Raw genomic sequence first — 16,992 nt, 5'->3', positions numbered from 1 at the left:
TTTTAGTAACCTGGCTCTTAGAAAACACTGGAGTCCCATAAAGTGTTAGCAGCATCCTAGGGGGCACGACAGGAAGGAATACTGATGGCTTCAGGCTTTCTAGTGAGGGGTTTGTGGAGGGACAGTGGGCACTGATGCATTTCCTCTGCAACTTCTTTTCTTTCGGTAACTACTAAGCTACCAACCTTGCCCTTCCCCTTCTCTGGTCTCCATATGACTGACCAACTTCTTCTTTATGGCCACACCACATTACTGAGCAGGAAGCCAACAAGTCATTTATTTCTCTTTCTAACTGAAAGAGCACACTCGCAGCACCTCTGCCTACCCCGCAGGGGTTTGCGAAGGTGCCTCAGTTCATAGCCGTGGCCTGTTCGATTCTGAATGTTGGAAGTCATTTGTTTGCCCCTTTATTTAATCATTCTAAATCTTTGATAGTGTTTACCATATGAAGGAAATTAGATGACTATAGAGAAAAATGAAGTATAATAATGATGTTATTCTGGCTTTTTGGGTGACTATCTGGAAAAGACTATAAACACATGTGAATACATTGAGGAAAAATTTTAGATGGCATTTTATTTCTCTAGAGCAGTGATTTTGAACTGGTGTATTATGGCATACTGGTGTGCCATGAAAAATTTTAAAGATCATTAATTAAATTATTTTGGAAAGAAATTTAAACCACAGTAAGCATATTATTTTTTTTTAACTCTTTTTTTTTTTTTTCCTTAGGACAGAGTCTCACTTTATCACCCCTTGGTAGCTCACAGCAACCTCAAACTTCTGGGCTTAAGCAATTCTCTTGCTTCATTCTCCCGAGTAGCTGGGACTATAGATGCCTGCTACAACACCCGGCTATTTTTAGAGACAAGGTCTCTAAACAAGGTCTTGCTCTGTTTTAGGCTGTTCTTGAACTTGTGAGCTTAGGCAATCCACTAGCCTTGGCCTCCCAAGTGATTATAAGTGTGAACCATGGTTCCTGGCTCTTAACTCTTTTTTTTTTTTTTTTTTTTTTTTTTGGTAGAGACAGAGTCTCACTTTATGGCCCTCGGTAGAGTGCCGTGGCATCACACAGCTCACAGCAACCTCCAGCTCCTGGGCTTAAGCGATTCTCTTGCCTCAGCCTCCCGAGTAGCTGGGACTACAGGCGCCCGCCACAACGCCCGGCTATGTTTTGGTTGCAGTTCAGCCGGGGCTGGGTTTGAACCTGCCACCCTCGGTATATGGGGCCGGCGCCCTACCGACTGAGCCATAGGCACCGCCCTCTTAACTCTTTTTTTTTGATCAGCATAATTTAAGTGTGCCATGGAAGTTCAACTGTAAGTTCAAGTGTGCGATAAGTTAAAAAAGGCTGAACAACACTGTTCTACAGCATGGCCAATTATTTCCTCTTACATATTAGCTCCCTAGATTCATTTGCGGTTCTAAGTTCTGGCTAAGTGAAGGAGTAACCTATTGTGCTTGAATAGAAGGCAGATGCTAGAGCCTTTATCCCTGAAGCATTTTTATTCACAGGGTTTGGGCTATGCAGTAAAGACCCTGAGAGTTGACCATCCAAGGGACTAGAACAAACTGGTTAACACACAGAGATGGTCAGCATAAGGAACTAGGCTGATAAGCACATGTAGTGCATGTCTGGTGTATGAAAATTAGGTCAGCTTAAGGAGGTGGTCTGTTATGAAGGTTTTACTGTATTGGAAAGTGGACTCAATTTTAATGCCAAATTAAATGGCACACTTGGGCTTACCTTGAGTTGTCCCATGTAACAGTTATAATACAAATACATTATTTTTGTGTAGAATTATTTTTATCAGGTTAGATTGAAACCTGATTAATCGAATCTGTTGTCCCTTATTGTATCAGTTACTTCCAAGTCATCTAAATTTGTCTAGGAAGGAAGTTAAAGAGTGTAAATTTGTGATTATTGAGCATTTTTCAAATACTAATATTATGTATTTTTCCTATTTTCTAATGAAGGCCAGCTGTTGAGTCCTGGTAAAAGATCAGGGGCCATAATGTTCTGCAGTAAAAAGAAATTACTTGGTAAGTATTAAATTCTTCAAATGACACAAAATAATAAAATATTATTTTTTTTAATGGATGTTTAATCTACAGACAAAAACACGCAGGTCTAAGTATTCAGTTCAATGAGCTTTGACTATTGAATACACTTACGGAACTATCAGGGGGTGTAAAACGAGATATAAACATTTATTTCGAATGCCCCAGAAACTGGATCCCTCTTCATTCATCTTTCCTATACCCCTACAACCATTTTTTAATTTCTTTTTTTTTTTTTTTGGCTGGGGCTGGGTTTGAACCCACCACCTCCGGCATATGGGACTAGCGCCCTACTCCTTGAGCCACAGGCGCTGCCCCATTTTTTAATTTCTGTAAGATCAGTTTTGAAGTGAATATAAGTGAAATCACCTAGTCTGTACTGTTCTGTCTTGCTTTTTTGTTCAGCTTAAGGTTTTCCGCATACACCTTTATGGGTGCATGTGTCCATAATTTGTTCTTCATTTTTAATTTTCAAAGCAGTGTTCCCTTGAGCGAATGTGACCACATTTAAAACAGTTCATATGGTTAGAAATAATTTTGTCCATGATAGCAGGAAATACCCTTTTTTTTTGGTTGAGTCATCTGTCTACTGAGTAGTATAAATGATGTTCCAGTGTCTTTAATATAGTATCCTGATCACAGGGCATTGATTCTTTTGTCTGTAGTTAATCACTGACACACTATTATGTTGTTTTTTCCTTCAGTGGGCATGTATCTAACTTACTTTAGTAGTTTAAAATTTTTTTTTGATCACAGACTCTTTAGAAACTAAAGGTTGAATTAGAGCTTATTTAATATTCTGTCCTTCTTTCTATAAAGTCCCTGACAGGTGATTAACCTACTTCTATAGGTAATTATTTCACAAGGAAGTCCATTCCCTTGTTGGACACTTATTTCATTGCAGCATTCAGTCTCATAATGAGCTGAACTCTGCTTCCTCATAGTTCCCACCCATAGGCCATTAGTTATGCCCTCTAGGGCAACATGTTCATATTCCCAATGCCAATCAGGTGTCTAGAATTATTGTCCTCAGTTTTTTCAAGTGAAGTAATTTATTTATATCAAATTACAGGTATAATTTTAATAGTATAAACATAAGATTAACCAGCTTTAACATGGATAAGTTTCCATAAGGACCTAGTGTTGCAAGTATTCAATATTTTAAGAACATGATCCAAGATCCAGGTCTCCCTCTCACTGGGCATGGTGGCACATGCCCACAGTCCCAGCTACTCAGGAGGCTGAGGCAGGTGGATCATGTAATCCCAGGAGAGTGAGGTTGTGGTGGTCTATCGTTACACCACTGCACTCCAGCTGGGAGTGACGAGTAAGACCTTGTCTGAAAACAAACAAACAAACAACAAACAAGAAACCTAGAAGTCACTGTAACTGTGCAGTCCAGAGACAACCATTCAAGTCTGCTTTGTTGCACAGCTTTTAGAAGACTGTGATTACAGTGACATGTTATGTACATTAATCCACACACACATACATAATCCTCAAATGGAATTATGCTGTGCATTGTTTGGAAACCTCCTCTTTACATTTAATACTATAATCATAGATAAATTTTATGTTTTTAAACATTTCTCAATAATGTTATTCTTATTTACATTTTCCCCTGACTTTTTATTTTAAAAATGTTGAATTTTACAGAAAAATCAAAAGAATGAAACAATAAACACCCATATACCCTTCACTTAATATCATAATTATCACCTTTTTGCCACATTTGGTTCCTCTCTCTATTTCTGTCTTTTTGTACCTAGATGCACGTGTGCACGTGCACAGTCACAACACACACATTTGTCTTTGTCTTTGTGGAACCATCTGAGAGTAAATGGTAGTAAACATCATGATATTTCAGCACACATCTCCTAAGAACAAGGACATTCTCCTACACCACCACAATATCATTACCACACCCAAGAAATGTAACATTGATAAATAACATTACATTTTTAAATTTCCCTAAGTATCCCCCAAACACTTCGTCTCTTAGAGCTGGTTTTAATTTTTGGTACAGTATCTAATCAGTATACACACATTTGAGTTTGGCTTTTAATTCCTTTATTTTCTTTTAAATTTAGTTTCCATTATTTTGAACTTTCTTTTTTTTTTTTTTTTTTTTTTTGTGTGTGTGTGTGTGGTTTTTGGCTGGGGCTGGGTTTGAACCCGCCACTTCTGGCATATGGGACTGGCGCCCTACTCCTTGAGCCACAGGCGCAGCCCCTATTTTGAACTTTCAAAAAGTTTAGTTCAGCCATTTTGTAGAATGTTCTAGAATAGTTTAATTAATTTTTACTGAATCAATTTAAATTAAGCCATTTTGGCACAAACACTATATAGTGTTTTAAGAACATGATCTTAAATTCTTATATCTAAGAATATAGATAGTATTTGTTTTTTAATTGATTAATTGACAGTTTTTTTGATGAGGAATGAGACAGTATTGATCTTCCTCACACAGAATTTCATTTTACAGATCAACAGGCCTTGCCATATAAGGAGGCTAAAAGTTTTGGTCATATTGCCGTGTCTGTATGCTCCCTGACACTGTCTGGCAGAGAAGGCGGATGCCAGTAATTTCTTCTTGGGCTTCTACAATGGTCTTATGGCTTGAGAGACTGCTATTTATGTAACCACCATTTATTTGTGTCATCATGATTAGAACTGATGCATCTTTAGATTACTTCAGTTCCTGTAGCTCAGTGGTTCTCAACCTTCCTAATGCTGCAATGTATTTTCATTGTTAAAAAGAGGTTGCGACCCACAGGTTGAGAACTGCTGCTGTAGATCTTGTGATGGTCTGGAGAGCTTTTTTTTAACCTAAGATATTCATTCATTTAATCAGTTGATCAACAAGTACTGTGAAGCCCTATGGTTTGCTAGTGCTGACACTGACTTTAAGTAGCTTTCTACGTTCAATAAAATATAGGTATTCTCACACAATTTTAAAGTTTATGATAGCAATGATAACTTAAGAACAGTTTACTATATACCAGTACAACTAGTAAATTTGCCACAGGAACACAAACTAGAGACCTCCTACTCAGCTTGGGGTGATCTGAAGGAAAATCAAAAGGAGGTGGGATTTTAACTCAATGAGATAGCTCACATCTGCAACATTTAAAAGGTGTACTTACATTTATATAAACTTACATAACATTATCAGCAAGCCTAGGTTAATATCACCTGGGTGAGGATATGACAAACCAGTCATGGGTATTGTGGGACAATGATAATTTTCTCCCAGAGATGCTTTATTCTTTATTATCTCCAGATAAGTCTCACATTCTTAAAGATGTGAAACATTCCAGCCCCTTGATTGCAGTCTATATTCTGTTTGTTTTCATAATTTGTCCTTTCTATACAGCGTGCGTGGGAGGCTGGAAGACAAATAGTTTTAAAATGTATGTGTGCTTTTCTGCAAAGCTATCAGGGAGAGCGTTGTTCATGAGTGAAATACCTAATTCAGATCTATTTAACTTGCTAATATGGAAAGAAAAAGAAGTAGATAATTAGAGGCCTTTTAAAAACTAGCTAAAGCTGATCTTGATTCTAAAATTGGGGGGGGTGTCAGGAGTCAGCATGCATTACTCCTTAAGGAGTATATTCATGGGTTAGTGGGGTTGGAATAATCAGATGGGGGCTGTATATGTCTCCCATGGGCTGTACGCAGTTTTGCATTTGTAGGCCTCTTCCTCCATAAAAAATATTAAAAACTCTACTTTACAACTTCGTCAGTATAAAGACAAATATAAGCCAGGCTGCATTCATTATTATGTATCCATTATTATTGTGTTAATTTTTCTTTTGATTTTTAAATAAATGAAAATTAAAATATTTTTATTAGCCTTTGAGAGTGTCATGGGCCCTAGGCACTCTGTTTACTAGGTCTCATGGACAAGTCAGCTCTGAACTGGACATGAATAGGGGCTAAGTGGCCTTTCAGAGAGCAACTCTATATCCGGGGGCGGAGAGAAATAGCTTCTTAATTCTTTCTGCTTATTTTTGTGATCCTATGTATAGAAAATAGTCAAGGATGCTTATAGTGATAGTGAGTAGTGCTTTCAAGTTATTAATGCTACTGTAAGTTTAAAAATCATGTAATGATACAGAACTGAATAGTTCTTAGGCATTTTCTTCTTTTTTTTTTTATTGTTGGGGATTCTTTGAGGGTACAAGAAACCAGGTTACACTGCTTGCATTTGTTAGGTAAAGTCCCTCTTATAATTGTGTCTTGCCCCCAAAAGGTGAGTCACACACCAAGACCCCCACCCCCTCCCTCCTTCCCTCTCTCTGCTCTTCCTTTCTCCCATTCCCTCCCTCCTTCACTCTCTCTCTGCTCTCCCCTTCCCCCATCCCCCACCGTGTACTAGGTCATTAATTGTCCTTATACTAGAATTGAGTACATAGGATTCTTGCTTCTCCATTCTTGTGATGCTTTGCTAAGCATAATATGTTCCACTTCCTTCCAGGTTAATACAAAGGATGTAAAGTCTCCATCTTTTTTAATGTCTGAGTTGTATTCCATGGTATACATATACCATAGCTTGTTTTTAATTAATTAATTAATTTTTTATGCCCCCAAACAGTGTGTCACACACCAAGACACTACCCCTTCCTTCCTTCCCTCCCTCTGCTCTTCCTTTCTCCACCCCTCCCTCCTTCTCTCTCTCTGTGCTCTCCTCTTGCCCCACCCCCTAGTACAATTAATGTACTAGGTCATTACTTGTCCTCATATCAAAATTGAATACATAAGATTCATGCTTCTCTTGGGCAGCGCCTGTGGCTCAGTTGGTAAGGCGCCGGCCCCATATACCGAGGGTGGCGCGTTCAAACTGGCCCCGGCTGAACTGCAACCGAAAAATAGCTGGGCGTTGTGGCAGGCACCTGTAGTCCCAGCTACTCAGGAGGCTGAGGTAAGAGAATCACTTTAGCCCAGGAGTTGGAGGTTGCTGTGAGCTGTGTGATGCCATGGCACTCTACCGAGGGCGATAAAGTGAGACTCTGTCTCTACAAAAAAAAAAGAAAAAAAAAAGATTCATGCTTCTCCATTCTTGTGATGCTTTACTAAGAATAATGTGTTCCATTTCCATCCAGGTTAATACAAAGAATGTAAAGTCTCCATCTTTTTTAATGGCTGAGTAATATTCCATGGTGTACACATACCACACCTTGTTAATCCATTCCTGGGTTGGGGGGCATTTAGGCTGTTTCCATATTTTGGCAATTGTAAATTGAACTGCAATAAACGGTCTAGTGCAAATGTCCTTATGATAAAAGGATTTTTTTTCCTTCTGGGTAGATGCCCAGTAATGGGATTGCAGGATCAAATGGGAGGTCTAGCTTGAGTTCTTTGAGGTTTCTCCATACTTCCTTCCAAAAAGGTTGTACTAGTTTGCAGTCCCACCAGCAGTGTAAAAGTGTTCCCTTCTCTCCACATCCACGCCAGCATCTGCAGTTTTGAGATTTTGTGATGCAGGCCATTCTCGCTGGGGTTAGATGGTATCTCAGGGTGGTTTTGATTTGCATTTCTCTAATAGATAGGGATGATGAGCATTTTTTCATATGTTTGTTAGCCATTTGTCTGTCTTCTTTAGAGAAGGTTCTATTCATGTCTCTTGCCCATTGATATAAGGGATTTTTGGCTTTTTAAATCATGTGGATTAATTTGAGTTCTCTGTAGATTCTAGTTATCAAGGTTTTGTCTGATTAAAAATAGGCAAATATCCTTTCCCATTGTGTAGGTTGTCTGTTTGCTTTGGTTGTTGTCTCTTTGGCTGTACAGAAGCTTTTCAGTTTAATTAAGTCTCATTTGTTTATTTTTTTTGTTGTTGTAATTGCCATGGAAGTCTTCTTCATAAAGTCTTTCCCCAGGCCAGTATCATCAAGTGTTTTTCCTATGTTTTCTTTGAGGATTTTTATCATTTCATGCCTTAAATTTAGGTCTTTTATCTATCTTGAATCAATTTTTGTGTGGAGAAAGGTGCAGGTCCAGTTTCAGCCTTTTACATGTAGATATCCAGTTCTCCCTGCACCATTTTTTGAATAGGGAGTCTTTCCCCCAGTGTATGTTCTTGTTTGGTTTATTGAAGATTAAGTGGCTGTAAGATGTTAGTTTCATTTCCTGGTTTTCTATTCAATTCCAAATGTCTGTGTCTCTATTTTTGTGCCTGTACCATGCTGTTTTGACCACTATGGCCTTATAATATAGCCTAAAGTCTGGTAGGCTGATGCCTCTGCCTTTGGTTTTATTTTATTAAGTTTTTATGCATTTTCATTGCAAACTAGTATCTTCAGTTTTTTCTTGTCCAGTTTATACATATTTTATGTATAAGATGATTCTGGGCAGCTGTGGTGTAACATGGTTTTTCTACATTCATAGCATAAGAATTGGATTTGACTAGAATGGGTGACACGGGGTGTACAAGGTTCTGTTAATTTACTGTAATTGTCCTTTGTGGACACAGTTGTGGTATGATAGAAACAGCATGAGTCAGAAGTGCTAGGAATGAACCTCCACTTATGAAGCACTGGCCCTCAAATTCTCTGAGCCTCACTTTTCTCATTTGTAAGATGAGACTAATACTTGCCTCTGAAGGTTCCTGTGAGAATAGCATAAAATGAAATAAAATATGTGGAGGAGTTTATAAAGTATAAAAGCACTATCGCATCTTGGACTGTACAGAATTAATAGATACATGGTACAGTTTGTTGATTTCTAATTTTTGTAAAATTGATTTTGTCCACTTATGTGGCTGACATGGGTATTATATGTCCAGGTGGGTTTCCTATTTATGGAGGTAACTTGCATGGAGGTCTGAGTTCTAGGAGGACATTCCGAAAGCCTCGGGAGCCTCTTTACCCTCTGGGACTGCTAATTTCACAAAGGCCGTTTATTTTTGGTGACTCTGCAGAGGTTGGCCAGTGTGTTAGAAATAATAATGGTCAGTTGCTTTGGTTGAAGATTATATACTGCTTCTCAGGCATTTCCAGTGACTTCTCTTAAAATAAATGTAACATGGTCATGTCTGTTTAACAAACTAATTGCCAGTAATAGGACGTAAAGATCATGGAAACTCAATGCTCATAGCATTTTGAATTTTATTGTTTTTTGGTGTCTAATGGAGGAATAAAGTCCATATTTTTGTTTCTCTGTATATATTGATTATTTAATGCTGCAAATATTGTTTTGAGCATATACTATTTAGCAGGCATTGAGTCCGTCCTTTGGTAGAGGGTTGGTGATAAAAAAGCTGAATAAGACATTGAACCTGCTTTTATAGATGCCACACCAATGCATATAAAATACATGTAAGTGTATTAATGTGTATGTTTGAAGAGTGTTATTTCTCTTTGAGTTCTTGGGTTTATCTCTTATGCACCAACAACAATAAATTCAAAAGCTTTCTCAAGTAGTTCCATAGTTACGTTCATGTAGGAATTAGTTGTCATTTGAACTTGCTTTTTGTCTACTATAGTAATTGTTTTTAAAATTGGATCATGTTTTTAAAAAAGTCATTTATTTTCTTGGTTTACTTGCATGAGGCCGTTGAAAGGAAGTACCAAATGATACTGGTCTCTCAGTGACATATTTAAGACACTGCTGTCTTTGCAAAAGCTCTCTCATAATTTTGGAGTTTTATTTTTCAGTGAGTTCTCTTCTATATTTTAATAAAATTTTTAGTGTCTAGAGGGGAAAAGCCATGGGAATTTTTTTTCTTGGTTCCACTAGAGAGGAGGGAGAGACACCACTTAATCTCTTCCACTTCACTATACCAAAATTTTATGGAAAAAGATGATAGAAATTATTCTAGAGATTCTGAATCTTTGCTGCTTGTCATAAATACTTCAGGGCATAAGCCTTCCATTCACAGATGCATTAACTTTTATGATTGGGAAGGAAGGAGGAGGCAGCACTGGAGTTCTTAGTCATAGGTGTGCTCTAGAATTTATCTGTGTTTAAATCACTTTGGAATAGAAGTCTTTTTCTAAAGACTATTTTAAAATTTCTCATGATAGTTATTGTGTAGAGAAAGTGCAGAAAAGAGATATCTTCTGGCTTTCAAGCACTCCCCACATTTGTGTGCTGCTCTAACTTTATTCACATAGAGTAATCTGATGTTTTCTCACGCAGGGTATAGACTAGGTTAAGCTGCTGTAACAAACTACCAGTCATAGAGAACTTCCTAGGAGAAGCCCCAGGAACTGCTCCTCCATGCCCAACTTTCTCATCTCTCTGTGGAAATGGGATAGTGGCTGCTCTCTCCTCGAAGGCTCTTCTTTGCTGACTTTCATGACCCTTGTGAAGACCCTTCTTGCTTCTCAGACTGCTATGTCTCTTTCTCTTTCACTGGATCCCAGTGGTGAAAATTTCCCCTGGTTCTGTCATCGAGGCCTTTTCTGGATACTTTGTTACTCGGAGAATGGAAGCTCCTCCACCTTGGCTTCTGGTCACCTCTATAGAGATGACTCTTAAATCTGTGGTGTCCATTGTCAAATCTTTCTTAAACATTATACTTAGTTTCTAACTGCTGCTACCTTTGATCTAATAGTTCTATTAATATAGTTTTAGGGGACAAGGAATGGTAGAAATTGGGAGTTAGAAGAATCTTCCAAGTCAGCTTGTCCAGCTGGATTTTGAACTTGACAATCTATTTCTGAGTGTTGCTGAATCCTTAAACATTTGCTCTGACAGTTAGTTCAGGCATCTAATTTAGGACGTGCCTCATTCTTTGTTTTGAAAGTAAATTCAACTGTATGTTAACAAGAATTTCAAGTCCTTGTAAAGTTCACTTTCTGTTCTGACTTTTGGAATAAGATAGAATATTTATTCTGCTACCTACATTAAATATTTATTCTGCCACCTCCAATGTTTGAAGACCTTTCTTGTATTGGCATGTGGTCTCTCTGTCTTGCTCATGTTCTATCTTTTAATCTCTCTCTGTGTCTGACTTTTTGGTTAGACACTTGTGAGTTTTCTCTAATATATTATATGGTTCATCATTTTCAGACTCTCAGTATCTTACTTACAATATGAGCTCCCAAAGGAAAAAGCTGCTGTCTTTCTCATTCTGACTCTACAACATGTGGCATGGTTTTCATCACTTTGTTCAAGAACCTGGGCATCTACTGAACAGATGTGTGAATGAACACATCTTGGTCACAAGACTGTTTGATGTTCTTGGCTTTTCCAGTGGTCTTTGTGCTGTTTACAATTGAAATCAATGCTTATAATGCAGTCTGACTTGCCTGGAATAGGGAAGTACCATATTTTGCTGATTTAGAATTCTGTTTCCATTGAGATTACATTAGCCACTTTTGGGACATTGTACCAATTAGTATGCACTCTGGCTCACTGAGCAGTAGTGAAGATAAAAAAACCATGTAAGGGTCGTGAGTCAGGTGTTATATTTCTGTATTTATAAAGTTGGTGTAGAGCCATGGAATTAGTTAGGATTCTCTGTAAAGACAGAACTGAGAGAGGACAGATCTATGTATAAGGATTTGCTCATGTGATCATTATGCTACATGTCCCAAGATCAGTAGTTGACAAGCTGGATACCCAAGACAGCCAGTGGTGTAATTTTTGTCTGGATGCCAGCAGGCATGAGACCCAGAAAGAGCTAATGTTTTAGAGCAGTGGTTCTCAACCTTCCTAATGCCTCCTCATGCCATGACCCTTTTTTTTTTTTTGACTCTTCATTTCTTTTCTTTTTAAATCATAATTGTATACATTAATGCATTTATGGGGTACAATGTGCTGATTTTATAAACAATTCGGAATGCTTACATCAAACTGGTTAACATAGCCTTAAGATTTCTCTATAGCATGCAATGCTGTTTGATAGCATTTTACCCACAGTAGAACTTTCAAAACTGGAGTCAAACCTCTCCAACCCTGCTGCTGCTTTATCAACTAAGTTTATGTAATATTCTAAATCTCTCATCGTCATTTCCATAATGTTCATAGCATCCACACCACTAATAGATTCTACCTCAAGAAGCCACTTTCTTTGCTTATCCATAAGAAGCAACTCCTCATCCTTTCGGGTTTTATCAAGAGATTGTAGCAATTCAGTCACATGTTCAGACTCCAATTCTAATTCTAGTTCTCTTGCTATTTCACCACATCTTCAGTTACCTCCTCCACTGAAGTCTTGAACACCTTACAGTCATCCATGAGGGTTGAAATCAACTTCTTCGCAACTCAAGTTATTGTTGGCATTTTGACCTCTACTCATCAGTCACAAATGTTCTTAATGGCATCTAAAGTAGAATGATGAATCATTTCAATTTGTTTTTCCGCCATGACCCTTTAATATACTTCTCATCTTGTGGCGACCCCCAACCATAAAATTATTTTCGTTGCTACTTCATAACTGTAATTTTGCTACTGTTATGAATCATAATGTAAATAACTGATATGCAGGATGTATTTTCATTGTTACAAAGGGGTCATGACCCACGGGTTGAGAACTGCTGTTTTAGAGTCTGAAGGCAGGAGCAAACCGATGTCTGAACTCAAAGGCAGGAAGAGTTCTCTTTTACCCTGCTTCTTTGTTGGATTCAGGCCTTTTCCTACTCAGATGAGTCCCATCTACATTAGGGAGGGCAATTTGCTTTATTCAGCCTATCAATTAAGATGTTAATCTTATCCAGAATGACACTAATAGACACACCACAATAATGTTTAACTAACTATCTGGGCAACTGGTGGCCCAGTCAAGTGGACACAAAAAACTTTACCATCACAATCGTATTTTAGTTTATCAAGATCGTTTTGAATTTATCTATTTTTCTTTTTAGTTTTGTTGTTTTTTTTCTTTATATATTTGGAGGCCATTTTATTGGATGCATACAGATTTAGAGTTTTATATTGCTGGAAGTTCAATTTTTTATTATAATGGTCCATTTATCTCTAGTAATGCTTATATTAATTTTTCTTTTATCTGACATTAGTATAGCAGTACCACATTTATTTTGGTTAATTCTTGAATGTTATATATTTTCCTATTCTTTAATGTTCTTAAATTTAAGATGCTGCAAACATACGTTTTAAAAAAGTATAGTTTGATAAACTTGGCTATTAGAGTGTTTAACCCACTTATATTTAATATAATTACAGATATATTTGTGTTTTAATCTATTATCTTACTACGGTATTTGTTATTCTACATTTCTTTTCTCATTTTTATTGCTTTCTTTTGCCTTAATCAAGTATTTTCATTATTCTATTTACAACCATCTGTTAACTTTTTATTTTTCATTCCTTTAAAATTCTTTTTGTGGTTATTCTTAAGATTACAAAATTTCCATATAATAATTTACATCATAGTATGTTACTACTTTCTCAACAATAATGAGTTTAGACCATTTTAACACTCTTTTTTTTTTTCTTTTTTTTATTATTAAATTATAGCTGTGTACATTAATGAGATCATGGGGAACCATACACTGGTTTTATACACAGTTTGACACATTTTCATCACACTGGTTGACAAAGCCATCCTGGGATTTTCTTAGTTATTGTGTTAAGACAATTACATTCTACATTTACTAAGTTTCACACGTACCCTTGTAAGATGCACTGCAGGTGTAATACCACAAATCACCCTCCCTCTGCCCATCCTCCCCACTCCCTCCCCTCCCTCACCCTCTTCCCCATATTTGTAGGTTATAACTGGGTTATAGCTTTCATATGAAAGCCATAAATCAGTTTCATAGCAGGGCTGAGTACATTAGATACTTTTTCTTCCATTCTTGAGATACTTTACTAAGAAGAATATGTTCCAGCTCCATCCATGTAAACATGAAAGAGGTAAAGTCTCCATCTTTCTTTAAGGCTGCATAATATTCCATGGTGTACATATACCACAGTTTATTAATCCATTTGTGGATCGATGGGTACTTGGGCTTTTTCCATGACTTAGCAATTATGAATTGGGCTGCAATAAACATTTTGGTACAAATATCTTTGTTATGATGTGATTTTTGGGCTTCTGGGTATATACCTAGTAGAGGAATTATAGGATTAAATGGCAGGTTTATTTTTAGATCTCTAAGTGTTCTCCACACATCTTTGCAAAAGGAATGTATTAATTTGCATTCCCACCAGCAGTGTAGAAGTGTTCCCTTTTCTCCACATCCACGCCAACATCTCTGGTCTTGGGATTTTGTGATATGGGCTAATCTTACTGAAGTTAGATGGTATCTCAAAGTAGTTTTGATTTGCATTTCTCTGATGATTAAAGATAATGAGCATTTTTTCATATGTCTGTAGGCCATGCGCCTGTCTTCTTCAGAGAAGTTTCTCTTCAAGTCCCTTGCCCAGCCTGCGATGGGATCACTTGTTCTTTTTTTGCTTATACATTTGAGTTCTCTGTGGATTCTGGTTATTAAACCTTTGTCGGAGACATAACCTGCAAGTATCTTCTCCCATTCTGAGGGCTGTTTGCTTGCTTTACTTACTGTGTTCTTGGCTGTGCAGAAGCTTTTTAGTTTGATCAGGTCCCAGTAGTGTATTTTTGAAGCTGCTTCAATTGCCCGGGGGGTGCTTCTCATAAAATACTCGCCCAGACCGATTTCTTCAAGGGTTTTCCCTGCACTCTCTTCTAGTATTTTTATAGTTTTGTGTCTTAAGTTTAAATCTTTAATCCAGTGTGAGTCTATCTTAGTTAATGGTGAAAGGTGTGGGTCCAGTTTCAGTCTTCTACAGGTTGCCAGCCAGTTCACCCAGCACCATTTGTTAAATAGGGAATCTTTTCCCCACTAAACGTTTTTAATTGGCTTGTTAAAGATCAGATAACGGTAAGTAGCTGGATTCATCTCTTGGTTCTCTATTCTGTTCCAGACATCTACTTCTCTGTTTTTGTGCCAATACCATGCTGTTTTGATCACTATCGATTTATAGTATAGTCTGAGGTCTGGTAGCGTGATTCCTCCTGCTTTGTTTTTATTTCTGAGTAATGTCTTGGCTATTCAAGTTTTTTTCTGATTCCATATAAAATGAAGTATTATTTTTTCAAGATCTTTAAAGTATCACAGTGGAGCTTTAATAGGAATTGCATTAAGATCGAATATTGCTTTGGGTAGTATGGACATTTTAACAATGTTGATTCTTCCCAGCCATAAGCATGGTATGTTTTTCCATTTGTTAACGTTTTCAACTATTTCTTTTCTTAGAGTTTCATAGTTCTCTTTATAGAGATCTTTCATGTCTTTTGTTAGATAAACTCCCAAATATTTCATCTTCTTTGGCATTACTGTAAATGGAATAGAGTCCTTGACTGTTTTTTCAGCTTGACTGTTGTTGGCATATATAAAGTCTACCAATTTATGAATGTTGATTTTGTAACCTGTGACGCTGCTGTATTCCTTGATCACTTCTAAGAGTTTTGTAGCAGAATCCCTGGTGTTTTTCAGGTGTACAATCATATCATCTGCGAAGAGTGAAAGTTTGATCTCTTCTGACCCTATATGGATACCCTTGATCACCTTTTATTCCCTAATTGCAATGACTAAAACTTCCATTACAATGTTAAAGAGCAGTGGAGACAATGGAGATCCTTGTCTGGTTCCTGATCTGAGTGGAAATGATTTCAATTTAACTTCATTTAACACAATATTGGCTGTGCGTTTGCTGTAGATGGCTCTATCAGTTTAAGAAATGTCCCTTCTATACCAATTTTCTTAAGTGTTCTGATCATGAAGGGATGCTGGATATTATCAAAAGCATTTTCTGCATCAATTGAGAGAATCATATGGTCTTTGTTTTTTAATTTGTTTATGTGCTTGATTATACTTATAGATTTACATATATTAAACCAGCCTTGAGACCCTGGGATTAAACTGACTTCGTCATGAGGTATAACTTGTTTGATATGTTGCTGGATTCTGTTTGTTAGGATCTTGTTGAATATTTTTGCATCTATATTCAGTAGTGATATTGGTCTATAATTTTCTTTTCTTGTTGGGTCTTTTCCTGGTTTGGGGATCGGGGTGATGTTTGCTTCATAGAACGTGTTGTGTATTCTTCCTTCTTTTTCTACCTTTTGGAACAGGTTGAGTAATATAGGTACTAATTCCTCTTTAAAGGTTTGATAGAACTCTGACGTGAACCCATCTGGTCATGGGCTTTTCTTTTTAGGGAGGTTTCATATGGTTGATGCTATTTCAGAACTTGATATGGGCCTGTTCAACATTTCCACTTGATTCTGGCTAAGTCTTGGAAGGTGATGTACTTCCAAGTATTGGTCAATTTCCTTCAAATTTTGATATTTCTGAGAATAAAGCTTCTTGTTATATTCATTAAGGATGTTTTGAATTTCTGAGAACTCTGTTGTTATTTCATCTTTGTCATTTCTGATTGATGAAATTAGAGATTTTACTCTCTTTTTCCTGGTTAGGTTAGCCAAAAGTTTATCTATTATTGACCCTTTCAAAAAACCAACTTTTGGATATATCGATCTGTTGTATAATTCTTTTGTTTTCAATTTCATTTAATTCTGCTCTAATTTTGGTTATTTCTTTTCTTCTACTGGGTTTGGGGTTGGAATGTTCTTCCTTTTCCAGTTGCTTGAGATTTCCCATTAAGTTGTTAACTTTCTCTCTTTCCATTCTCTTGAGGAAGGCTTGCAGTGCTATAAATTTCCCTCTTAGGACCGCCTTTGTGGTATCCCAGAGGTTCTGATAATTCGTGTCTTCATTGTCATTTTGTTCCAAAAATTTGGCGATTTCCTTCTTAATCTCATCTCTGACCAAGCTATCATTCAGCATAAGGTTATTTAACTTCCATGTTTTTGTATGAGTATGCAGATTCTTTTTGTTACTGAGTTCAACTTTTATTCCATGGTGGTCCGAGAAGATGCAAAGAATAATTTCTATTCCTTTAAATTTACTGGATTAGACTTGTGACCTAAGATG

General features: G+C 37.0%; 1 protein-coding gene across 2 annotated transcripts in view; it reads left to right on the top strand.

Moving 5' to 3' along the window:
* The window catches only part of ATP8B4 (ATPase phospholipid transporting 8B4 (putative)), a 285,374-nt gene that overhangs the window by 11,084 nt on the left and 257,298 nt on the right, over positions 1 to 16,992 (top strand). For both annotated transcript variants that reach the window (XM_053596147.1, XM_053596146.1), the window contains one exon: positions 1,978 to 2,043. In XM_053596147.1, coding sequence (XP_053452122.1) covers positions 2,016 to 2,043 — 28 coding nt within the window. In that variant the 5' untranslated portion in view covers positions 1,978 to 2,015. The remainder of the gene's footprint in view (positions 1 to 1,977; positions 2,044 to 16,992) is intronic.

This window comes from Nycticebus coucang, chromosome 6 (genome assembly GCF_027406575.1).
Source record: "Nycticebus coucang isolate mNycCou1 chromosome 6, mNycCou1.pri, whole genome shotgun sequence".
NCBI classification, from domain to species: domain Eukaryota; kingdom Metazoa; phylum Chordata; class Mammalia; order Primates; family Lorisidae; genus Nycticebus; species Nycticebus coucang.
Note: the sequence above shows the minus strand (reverse complement) of the source record. Positions and strands in the feature narration are given on the sequence as shown.